The sequence below is a fragment of the Bos grunniens genome, chromosome 4, assembly GCF_055505025.1.
Source record: "Bos grunniens cultivar Pamir isolate PY7600 chromosome 4, Bosgru_T2T1.0, whole genome shotgun sequence".
NCBI classification, from domain to species: Eukaryota; Metazoa; Chordata; class Mammalia; order Artiodactyla; family Bovidae; genus Bos; species Bos grunniens.
Window position 1 is genome coordinate 23,517,774 of NC_141168.1, and position 12,900 is coordinate 23,530,673.

At 39.1% G+C, this 12,900-nt stretch overlaps 1 protein-coding gene across 2 annotated transcripts in view; it reads left to right on the top strand.

Moving 5' to 3' along the window:
• CHCHD3 (coiled-coil-helix-coiled-coil-helix domain containing 3) overlaps window positions 1-12,900 on the top strand; it is a 293,301-nt gene that overhangs the window by 51,522 nt on the left and 228,879 nt on the right. For both annotated transcript variants that reach the window (XM_086395587.1, XM_086395588.1), the window contains exon 3: window positions 11,020-11,101. In XM_086395587.1, the coding sequence (XP_086251713.1) occupies window positions 11,020-11,101 (82 nt within the window). The remainder of the gene's footprint in view (window positions 1-11,019; window positions 11,102-12,900) is intronic.

The following is a 12,900-nucleotide window of genomic DNA, read 5'->3' on the forward strand; positions in this document are numbered from 1 at the left end:
CTAAGCCTTGAGCACATGATATAACTGCTTCTGAAAGACAAAGTGTTCAATGGCCTTTCTCTGTGTAACACTAGTGTGAAGAAAATTTGTGGATCTTTAGGAATATAATCATAATAAATGTTTGTACTATTCTGTTGAGTTGAACTTGACTATAGATAATTTTACTTTTAGAAAAAAGGTAAAGTACATTCTTGTGTTTAAAAGATAAGCTAGGGCCTTTGTTCTTGAAATTCTTGTGCACAGTCTTGTCTCTTACAGATGGTGAAGTCACTGGTGGTCATTGACTTCACAGAGTTTCCACAGTGCTTCACAGAGAATTATGTTTGGTTTATTAGACATTGCAACCGCCGGTGACTACGTTGAAATAGGGTTTTCTGAACAATAGGTAGATATTCGTTGGATGGAGGAAAAAAATAACAGGGCTATAGATAAAAGCGAGGCTGACCTAATTTTCACAGTGTGAATTAAAAAACGAAGCTCAGGGTATTGCACTATAGTTTAATGAAAAATATTATACCAATATGTATTATGCTGCCTCACAGTTTTAATATATTTGAACTACCATAAATAAAATATGAATCAAGCATGGGTGTAAAATCTCAATTGCTTTATTTAAAACTTCCCAGGAGAGGCCGTTGTTCTGCAGTGGTTAGCTCATGGGTTAAATAGGTCCTTTTTGGCATCTCACCCTTAATGGACTATAAATGAAGCCACTGAAGCCCAGAGGTCTGACTCTGATCTGCTGCTGCTGCTAAGTCGCTTCAGTTGTGTTTGACTCTGTGCGACCCCATAGACGGCAGCCCACCAGGCTCCTCTGTCCATGGGATTTTCCAGGCAAGAGTACTGGAGTGGGGTGCCATTGCCTTCTCTGACTCTGATCTGCCTACTGTTTTTGCTGCCTAGTGGTGGGCCAATATCTAGAAATAGGACTCTAGGTTGTTTTTTTTTCTTCTTCTTATAGAAAGGGCTGTCATTGGGTCAGAACTTTTACTTTCATTCAGAAGAAGAAAAGTCTTGAGGTTGGAGTTAGTTGACATTTCCCAGGGCTGTAGGTGGATTAGAAGATAGATTCTGTTTTTAGACTTTTGCTTTCCTTGGACTTTGAATACATGCAAAGATAGATTTAAAGTCTTCCTTGGAAAATAGTGTTGGTCAGAGTTTGAAGTACTAAATATTTTAGTTGAATTTAGGAATTTTATTAGCAGTAATGGATTTTTGGCTAAAATACAGTTTTTATCACTAATAGGAAGAAGGAAGAATGATTTATGACTTGCTATTTGACTTTTTATTTACCAAAGCAAATTACTTAGGTTAGGGCATTAGTCTTGGTTAAAGCCCTTTAGCACACGAGAGTGGGCTTGTCCACTGTTGCAGTGTTCTAAACTACGCTTAGAGAAATGTGCTGTGAGCCTGGCTTGCATCGGCGTGGCAATCAGGAAGGAGGACTGGAACATGATAAATCAGTGTGAACTGGTCCATGCTGCTGCACAGCCACATCTTTGTGAGTAATGTAGACATTATAGTCTCTAAATTACTTTTGAGCAGCGACCACTAGCATTCATCAGTCTTTTATAATTTAGTTGCAGATTATTGATTATGACTGCCCTTCAAACATGCACAGGTCTCTACCAATTGCGAAAATCATCTTTTATTTATAATTTTTCCAACTCGTTCCTTTTTGTTTCATTTCTAAACTTGGTGAAGAGAGGCTTGTAATTGCTGCCTTCCATTGTCTCCTCCCACTGGTTCCTGATGCCCAGACCACCTGATTTCCATGCGCTCCATGGGACGGTGGGTCATTGCAAGCATGCTGCCAGGTCTTCCCGCTGTGCCCAGGATAGACATGAATTCACTGAACCTGGACTAGGCCGTGGAGTCCTGCACAGAGTGTCCCAGGCCGCTGCTGCCAGCTAATCAGAATTGGTACATGAGTCGAAATCTGTTTCACTGTTTCTGTACAGAGTACTTTGGTTCATATCTTGCTTTTCCCATTCCATTTCTTCTTGGTCTGTAATGATGTTCTTTTACGCCTCTCCTTCATCTGATGAATTTTTAAGGCCTATTCTTTAGCCTTCTACTCTCTTTATACATTTTCTTTATTTTTCCAGGAAAATTCACTGATCTCAGATCTGTAACAGTTATTTCCAAATCAGCATTTCCAGCCAAGTCTCAAATCAAATCTGAATTTCAGGTTCAAATGTCTAATTGCCTGCCATTCCATGTGGTGATTCTGCCATTACTTTCAACTGAAAGTATGTCTGACCTGAAACTCATTACCTTTCTTCACTTTATTGACCATGCTGGGTGTTAGTTTTCTGGCATCTGGGTGCACCTTTGACTTTCTTTCTCGTTCATCTCTCAGTCACAGATGATCAGTTTTTCCCATCAAAGTCCTTGTATCTCAGAATCCATGCTTATGGCCAGTATCCTAGTTCAGGTCTTCATCAGCTTACACCAGCAAAGCTCAGGCTCGAGTGAGCACCTCAGATTTGGTGGGCTTGTTAGCACACAGATTGCTGGGTCCCACCCCCAGGCCTTCTGAAGTATAGTTCTGGGGTGCATCTGAGTTTGCATCTCTTAGCAGATTCCTGGTGACGCTGCTGGGGGACGGAGGCAGAGAGAATGAAGCTGCGTTTTGAGAACCACTCATTGCTTTACATTTTTCCCATCCAATTAATCTGCAAATCTCTGCGAGATTAGACTAGATTAGACTTCCTGGAACACCCCATTTCATTGAATTATTTTCATTTTTAAACACCTGTTTATGATACCCTCTCTCTTAACATTTCTTATCCAAGCCCTGCCTAGTTTCCAAGACTCCTCACAAATGAGCATAAATTACCCTTCATTTTTTTTTTCCTTATAAACAAGCTTTGTTTGGTTTCCTTTCCATTTGTCTGGTCTTATGTCCTTGCTTCAGTCCCTCTTCCTTTGTGAAATACTCCATGAGTACACCCCACCTTTGTAAGTTTCATTATTACTAAACCCCCAAAGCACTCATTCAGACTCTTATCTCCTTAATGGTAGGAACCATATGTCTTCATCTCCTACAAAGCCTAGGATAGGATTAAATCAGTGTGGATTTACTATTAAGTGAATTGATTGATTTCTCTAGTTTGTATATTCCTCGAGGCTGCTTGATTTGGGAGAAAACAATTAAGCAAAAATAATTTCATATGTTTAAGCATTAAACCTTATAGCTAGTACAATAAGCTTATAATGAAAGTTCATCCCTCTCTCCTTTATGAATAATCCACTGCTGGTAGTGGTGGCTCAGAAGTGTCCACAGGAGCAGAAGCCTGGTGATGGTGGTCGTGGCATGCAGAACTGGGGAGAAGCCCTTTGTTTTGAATTTCTTTTGGCAGTCCGCACTTTTTCCTTAGATAACATGTGATTTTGGAGAGGGTGTTCTTAGTTTTTTCTGAATCATCCCTAAGTTACCTGAAAAGTTGGTGGCTTACTTCCCCTAATGACTGATGTTGACTCCAGAGAGCAAGCAGTTAAGATGTTTACTGAACAGCTGCTGTGTGCCTAGCAGAGTCTGCACAATATTGCTGTCTCTCACCCTGTCCTTCCTTCCCTCCTCTGTTTTTGGTTTGCCTGTAAAGCGTAGAGGATGTTTTTGCTAGTTTTCAGGGTGTTTGCTAGACAGTTGTCCCAAGTGAGCGGAACGTCAGTTCAGGGGAACAGTTGGCAGTGTATGTTGTCAGCGGTAGAACCTTTGTTCTTTCACCTTCCGGTTTGGGGCTTTTTGGGGAAATGGAGGCTCAAGCATGAATTCGGTCTTGTCAGGCTCTCATTTAACACAGCCGTGTTAAGGGGAAGGCTGTTGGAGAGTTTCTAGCTTGGGTTCTCATTTTACAGAGGAGACAGCTTTGACCTAAAGCAATGACGTGTTTTTGAACAAAGTCACAAAAACGCATTATGGCAAAGCCAGAATAGACGGGAACCGCCTTTACATCCAGCTTGGTCCTCTTTGTGTGTCATGGATCTTTATGGAGAAGCCTTTGAATGTGGCCACACTCAGGACTATTGTAAAGAAACAGGAAAAGGTTTGGGTGGTTTTGGTACTGCATTTGGGGTTGGAGGTTTAACGCTGCTGAATTTATAGTTTTATCCCCAGTGAACAAAATACATCCATTTGTGAAACAGACAAAAAAATTAAGCTATGCATCAAAAAGCAATATCCAGAGGTAATTATTATTTTTTAATTTAAATTATAGATCTTATTTTCCTAGAGGCTGTGTGAGATTTTGCAACTATTATTCAGAATATTAAGACATGAAATACTAGGTATATCTGATTCTCAATACTGGTTTATGAATTGTCTTCTTAAAAATGTGGAGACCGTAGAATATGAGTGATGAGCCTGTCTGCTGCTATACAGCGTCTGCAGCCCGTACTGATGTTTGTTTTCACATAGAATGGAGCATGGAGCTGGTTTCCAGGAGTGCTTGTTGTGAGGCAAACAATAAAATGAACATTATTTGCATATTATGCCATTCAGATTAGAAATTTACGAAAGCATATAAATCCTCATGGAGCAGTAATACTGCAAAATAAGCCATTAACTTGATGCAGTTGATGTTTAGGTTGCCAAACTCTTTGTGACACTGTACCTTCTGATTCGATATTTATGGTTCTGAAAGTGCAGTTAAGGATTTTCCTTCCAACGTCGTCATTAGCTTTGATGTATATGTGGCCTCAGTTACCCGGCCAGGTATCTAGACAAATGGCATTTCTTGAAGTCAGTCCTAGGTTACATTACCCTTAAGGTGATGGTGAATGTTACTGTCAGCTTATCATCACACTTAACACTCCGTGTGTGTGTGTGCTTAAATCAGGTTTGTCTGCTAACTAGATGGTGCCACAAATGGATAATGGCACACTGTTACGTGTTTCTTTCTAACCCCGGAGATTTATTGTAGCCATCTTTTGACTCTTCTAATCAAACCCTGTACCTTTTATAAGATAAGGAGCGTGACAAGATTTATCCTGCAGCCCATGCTGTGAGTCATTTACTCCTGATACACTCTGTGTTGTATTTCATTGATTGCATGGATGCTTCCATTATTATTTTTTAAACAATCAGTGCTCTTTTTATATTAATGAATTTATTGAAATAATAAGATTAATGGATATTTCTATGGAGCTGAAAATTTAATTTGGCTGTATTTTATGGTGTTAGCTTTGGCTCAGCTATCTCAGTCCTGGCAGAGTCAGTGTTTATCTAAAATCTGCTGCTTGTGTTATGCAATTACATACATTTATTTCCTTCTGAGAGTAGACCGCCATAGTTCTCTTTGGTGTTTTTAAACTAGCATATGAAAATAATAGGCTTTATAAAATTGGATATGATACATATCAGCAAATGGTAAGACCAGAAATAGAAATGGAATAAAGGAAAAATCCCAAAGGACCTGACATTTCTCTAAGAGGCAAGCCATAATTTTTATTAAGTAACTTATGGAGATTGTTTCAGAAATACTGTAATTGAGGAGGGAATTATAATGTAAGGGTTATGTTAAGAAAATGAAGGAAAGGGAAAGTCATAGTGGAAACAGTTGCAAAAGGAAATTGGTATGTTCCTTGAGATCCAGGGAATCTGTGTAAGTCAAATCATGGTTGTATTTTTAGTCTTGTGTTTTCATGACATAAGCTATTGTGTTACGGCTTGATGAGCCATTCATAACGACATTTTGTCTTTTGGAGTCATTTCTGCTCATCATTCAGGGAACTATCTTAAATATATTTGTAGAGTTCCATCTCCTCTACCCCATCCCTCTCTACCCCACATTTAACCACATTTAACAGAGAATTAGGACATTGTCATGCAACATAGAAGACAAGTGAAGTGTAAGAAATTTATGCTGCTCTTTCTCTCAGAATTAAGACCGTGGTATCCACAGTTCCTGAGAATACTAAGAATCAAGTAGTATAAGGTTAGGAGTTTGTTATTTGATCCCCAAGTTAGAAATTCTTAGAATTTATTAATTTAATTTAGTAATTTAGAACATGGCTAAGAGGGACAAAAGTTTGCTAGGTGGTCAGTAAAGAAGAATCTTTGGACTAACCAAAACATTTTCTTTTTTAGAATGCTGTTTACCTAAAGCAAGCATAAATTTGAGTTGTTTTTAATTCAGATACTTCTTACTTTCAATAGTAATTTCAAATAAAGGGTTTAGGGCAGACACCAAGCAGTTGTAATGCTTGACTTTTTCTCACATATTTTGTGGTCAGTGTCATATCATGTATAACTAATTGACAAAAATGCCAGTCTTTGTGTTTATTAGGATACATTTGCCATTGAGAAAAAAATTAAAGTGGTTTCTGAGAACATTTTACCAAGTCCATGAGTTACAAGTATGTGAAGAAAGCATCCTTTTGTCTTAATACATTTTAAAAGGAAAGTGAGAAATGTATATGAAAGCTTTGGAACCCTACTTACTGAGTCTGAACTAGTTTTGCAGATTTGCCTGGCAAATCTGATGTATATGCTTTGAAAATTTCTCATTTTTACTTTTTCTCATTTCACAAACTTTGCCAGTCCCCAAAGATCTGCTTGGAAACTCACTGTGCTAATAGGCAAAGTTGGCCTTTCCTGTGCTTCTGTTCAAGTAGTCCATCCTGAAACACTGACCTTTTAGTTTAATAACAGTTTTATTTGAGAAAATGTTTAGATCCTGAAGCTGAAAAGAGTGTTTTCAGAAAGGCCATTTTAAATAGTGGTCTCCAAATGGTATATCTGTTTTCCCTCATGCACTTTGGACCTATCTACCTAGAAGAAATGTATTGTTGTTTTCTGTATTCTATTGATTTAAAAACAAATAACATGAAACTTAGATTTGCTCAAAACCCATTACCACACCAGTTTATTTTCCTGCCTGGGCTTTGAATTGCTATTTTAGATTTTAAACTTTATGCTTGGTCATGTTTTATCTTTTGTTATTTTAAATTCTCCATTGTAGCTAAAGTAATTACTTTTTCAGCTGTGACCTTGAACTTGGGACCCAAAAGGGGTGTGTGTGTGTGTGTGTGTGTGTGTGTGTGTGTGTGTCTTTTCCAGGAATAGCTATGGCATTAAAGAGACAGCCGTGCTTTGACTGACCAGAAGTGATGGAACTAGCCGGTCCCTTGGGCGTGTCTTCTTCAGTGGCTTTGGGAGCATCCCTGCCTTTTGCATCTCTGGTGCTTCCTCCTCTCAACCTTTCTCCCTCCACTTGTGGCCTACCTAGGTGATTGCACCACTTTCCATCTATTTACCACCTCACCCACGGCAGGTGGCTTGGCAGACAAGCCTTCTGCACTTCCTTCTCTACAGTCTCTCTTGGCATGGATGGCTTCCCAGCCCCCAACCTGGCCATCATTTGGAAATGGAGTCCTCACCATTCTCTTTGAGGTTTATCACAGCATCATGAAAAACTCACTGCTGAATTTGGCTTTTCCCCTGGTAGGAAGCCCCTATGTGAGAGGCATTCATGGTTGTTCACCTGCTAAGTCATGTCTGACTCTTTGTGACCCCATGAACTGCAGCCTGCTAGGCTCCTCTGTCGTCCACTATCTCCCAGACTTTGTTCAAATTCATGTCCATTGAATCGGTGATGCTGTTTCACTGTCTCATGCTCTGCTACTCCCTTCTCGACGTGCTCTTCAATCTTTCCCAGTATCAGGGTCTTTTCTAATGAGTCAGTTCTTCACATCAGGTAGCCAAAGTACTGGATCTTCAGCCTCAGTCCTTCCAGTGAATATTCAGGGTTGATTTCCTTTAGCATTGACTGGTTTGATTTCCTTGCAGTCCAAGGGACTCTCAAGAGTCTTCTCCAAAACCACAAGTCAAAACCATCACTTCTTTGGCGCTCAGCCTTCTTATGATCTAACTCTTACATCCATCCATGACTATTGGAAACACCAGAGCTTTGACTGTGCACTGTCCTTATAGTGCACTGTGAGGACATGTTGGATCAGCTCCCCTAGAAGATTGATCTCACTGCTTCATGCTTAGACCTGGTATACCAAGGTCTTACCAAAGCCTAGTTCTGTTGAGTGAAATTCAGCTGAATTGTGATCAAGAATTTGATTGAATTTTGCCTGAGAAAAATTTTGCTGTGATAATTTGATTATCCTGGCAGATTTGTGTGATTTTACACGTGGTCTGACTGTGCACTGACCCAAACTGATATACTACACTTCAGAGTATAGTTTCATCGGGTAGTACTAACTGGGTTAAATATGTGTCTCAATGTTTGCTACTAATAGAGCTACCAGCTGTGGACAACTTGAAAAACTGTGTCACGTTGTTTTGCTTGGTGATAAGAGGGCGAGGAAACCGTGAAAACCATCACCTTGTGGTGGGCATAGCCTGGAACTTCATAGCCAGCTGACATCTATGTAACCTACCCGGTCTTGTTTTTGGATGAGGAAATCAAAACTCAGCTAGGTTAGCTGATTGACTTAAAGCCTGGCTGATAAAAAGACAAAGTCTATCCAGACTCCTTGACGAGCCATTACTGTCTGTAATTTCTCTGCTGGGTTTTGTATTGTTTTAAACTCTTAGTGCTGGAAAAGAAAACGAAAAAAAAATCTTAAGATTTGCCTGAATCAAACAATTCCTTTTTTAGTTTCTTAAAAAGTTTTTGTTTTGGATGACTTTTTCAAAACAGAGACTTGTCTCACACTTTAGACTACCATGTAGAAGAATGGCAAACAGCAGAATAGTTTGTGTATATATATATGTGTGTGTGTATATATGTGTGTGTATACACACACACACACACACACACACACACGCACGCACGCACGCACGCACGCACACACGCACGCAACTTCTTGAGAAAACTGCCCAGAGAGGCTAGTAACTTGCCCAGGGTCTCCCAAGTTGCTGATGGGCAAACTGGGATCAAACCTCAGCTAGTCCGTACATCTTTCTCTGGTTCCTTGTCCATCATTCTTTTCATTTATAGTATATTCTTTTCTCAGCTTTATTGAGACATTTAACATATTATACTATTCACACATTAAAGTGTACAGTTCACTAATTTTTAGTATTTGCAGATTGTGCAACCATCTTACAGTCTAGTTTAGAACATGTTCAATACCCCCAAAGAAATCCTATACCCCCTTAGCTGTCACTCTCCATGCCCCCACTCCCCTGCCCCAGACAACTACTCACCTACTTTCTGCATCTGCAGGTTTGCCTTTTCTAGACATTTCATATCAATGGCCATGTACAATATGTGACCTTTGTGTCTGACTTCTTTCACTTAGCATTTTTTCAAGATTTATTCATGTTGTAGCACGTATTAGTACTTCATAACTATTTATGATTGAATAATATCACACTGAATGGATATACTACATTTGTTTATCCATCCATCAGTTGATGAGCATTTAGATTGTCTTCACTTTTGGGATATTATGAATAATGCTGCCATAAATATTCATCTAGAAGTTTTTGTGTAGACATGTTTTCAGTTCTCTTGGTTATACACGGTATCTAACAGTGGAATTGCTGCGTAATATGGTAACTGTTTAGCATCTTGAGAAGCTGCCAAACTATTTTTATACTGACTGCATTATTTTACATTCCCACCAGGAGTGTATTAATATGCAGGTTTCAGTTTCTCCACATTCTCACTAACCCCTGTTAATTGTCTTTTTGATTAAGTTTGAATTGGTAAATCACGTGGCTTTGGTTTGCATTTCCCTAATGATGGATACTATTGAGTGATTTTTCATGCAGTTATTGGCCATTTGTGTATCTTCTTTAGAGAAATGCCTGTTTATGTCCTTTGCCCATTTTTAGTTATGTTGCCATTTTATTGTTCAGTTCTGTTGTAAGTGTTCTTTTATATTCTGGATACAAGCACCTCAACAGCTATATGATTTGCCAGTATTTTTCCCCATTCTGTGGGTTGTCTTTTCACTTTCTTGATGATGTCCTTTGATATTGCTATTTTCTGATAGTCCACAATTAAGAGAAAACATCCTTAAGACCTTTCATATATTTTCTTTTCTTGCTGTTACCCAGTGTCAGCTAAATTTTTGCGTATTTCCTAAGGCAAGGTTGTTATAATATCAAGATTATCAAATAAAATGTCATCAAAGAGCAGAGACAGTACTGTCTAGTTTCCATCTAATAGGCTCAACCAGTTGAAATCCTGGGTGAGGTCCTGTGTGTATTCCTAGAGTTTAAATGTTTCTGGTGCTTTCTTGGTCATAGTTTTGGGTAGTGGGTTTCGGGTAGTGAAGAGGAAATAGTCCTTGCTTATTTCTTAGGGAGGGCTCTTAAAGAGTGTATAAAATTTGTCAATTTATTTGCTGTCATAGCTGTAAGACTCTTACAAAACATATTGTACAAAATCATTTAATTGGAAAGACCAGCTGTTTCAAGTCAAGTCACCAGGTACTTAGAAAGCTCCAGCTGTGTTCTCAGCACTGTTCTGTGTCTCTCTCTCCAATTGTTGGGACTTGAATTTGAAGGACACGTTTTCCAAAAAATACGGTTTTAACATTTTCATGAGTCAGTGAATTCCTTTTTCATAAATCATGGATAAGTGAATTTAACCACAAATGATTTTATTTCTCTAATAAGTGATTTTTTAAAATGTTCAGTCATCAAAGTGGGAATGTTTTGATGTCATTTTCTTCTCTGAAGTCCCTTCCTTGCAGCCTCTCCTCTTTCTCTATGCAATTGTCAGACTTTAGTGGTAGGACATCATTTTAAAGAATTTGTACTTAATGGCTCAGTTCCCACTGGGCAGTAAGCAGCTCCTTGAGTTTATTATAACTTTTGGCAGGTATGGAGATTTCTAGGTCGCCAGAGAGCTCTTGATTAAATTACTTCTGAAGTGCACTAATTGGTCTTTTCCACAGTGCTTAGGTGGTTCCAAGGAGATACTGACCAGCTGGCAGAACTTTGCCCATTAAGATCTAGTCTCAGTTTCATCTTCCTGAGTATTCTCATGCTTTTGTTTAAAGAAGTCACTTATTGTATCTTTTTCCCTTCTTTGTTGATTTTAGTTTCTGATGAAGAATTGAAAAGAAGAGTGGCTGAGGAACTGGCATTGGAGCAGGCCAAGAAAGAATCTGAAAATCAGAAACGGTGAGTTTCGTGGTGTTTGAGACAGATTTTGGTGGACCTGTCATAATTATGAAATGCTTTTGGAGAGGAGTGATTATAAAGAGACTCATCATCGGTGTCTGGCTCGACTTCAGAATCTGCTGAACATAAATGCATGTGGCTCTTTTTGGTTTTGGACTGTGCTTGTTAAAGCCCTAGGTTATCCCTTTCCCAAACTTAATTGTAAGTCACCATTTTATCTCTTGTGTTGTTCTCAGTTGCATGAATAACTGAGCCTTGGTTTTTCAGTATGTGAAAAATAGTTTTTGAGGATTCTTCTGGCATTTCTCAGGCTAGATTCTTTTAATGAATGTATTTTTGATAGAAAATTACATTATCTGCTATGGGTATTGCCAGTATCTGATGGATCATTGAAAAAGCACAAGAGTTCCAGAAGAACATCTACTTCTGCTTTATTGACTACTCCATGGCCTTTGACTGTGTGGATCACAGCAAACTGTCGAAAATTCTTCAAGAGATGGGAGTACCAGACCTCCTTCCCTGCCACCTGAGAAATCTGTATACAGGTGAAGAAGCAACATTTAGGATCGGACATGGAACAACAGACTGGTTCCAAATTGGAAAAGGAGTACATCACAGCTGTATATTGCCACCCTGCTTCTTTTACCTATATGCAGAGTACATCATGGGAAATGCTAGACTGGATGAAGCACAAGCTGGCATTAATATTGCTGGGAGAAATATCAATAACCTCAGATATGCAGATGACACCACCTTTATGGACAGAAAGCAAAGAACTAAAGAGCCTCTTGATGGAAGTGAAAGAGGAGAGTGAAAAAGCTGGCTGAAAACTCAACATTCAAAAAACAAAGATCATGGCATCTGGTCCCATCACTTCATGGAAAATAGATGGGGAAACAATGGAAACAGTGAGAGACTTTATTTTTTTGGGCTCCAAAATCACTGCAGATGGTGACTGCAGCCATGAAGTTGAGACACTTGCTCCTTGGAAGAAAAGCTATGACCAATCTAGACAGCATATTAAAAAGCAGAGACATTACTTTGTGGACAAAGGTTCATCTAGTCAAGGCTATGGTTTTTCCAGTAGTCATGTATGGATGTGAGAGTTGGACCATAAAGAAAGCTGAGCACCAAAGAATTGATGCTTTTGAACTGTGGTGTTGGAGAAGACTCTTGAGAGTCCTTTGGACTGCAAGGAGATCCAACCAGTCTATCCTAAAGGAAATCAGCCCTGAATATTCATTAAAAGGACTGATGCTGAAGCTGAAACTCCAATACTTTGGTCACCTGATGCGAAGAATGGACTCATTTGAAAAGACCCTGATGCTGGGAAGGAGTGAAGGCGTGAGGAGATGGGGACGACAGAGTATGAGATGGTTGAATGGTGTCACCCACTTGATGGACATGAGTTTGAGCAAGCTCCAGAAGTTGGTGATGGACAGGGAAGCCTGGTGTGCTGCAGTCCATGGGGTCACAAAGAGTCAGACATGACTAAGTGACTGAACTGAACTATGGGTATTAAGGTTAACAATATTGTAGCTAATAATGAATGTCATAGATAGTACCCATGTTAATAAATAGGGTTAATTAGTAATCAGTTCTGTTCATTATGCTCACTTAAAAATTCAAAGACTTTACAGATGTGTAAGGTTGAAAAAACAAAATCCTCCATAATTTCATTCTATTAAGATCACCACATTTCACTCCTCTAGCCTTTTTTCTGTGTACATACTTCTATTTTATTGTTGTCTTTAGGACTACTTCTACTAGCAGTAGCAGCTGAAAGAGTTCATTGAAGT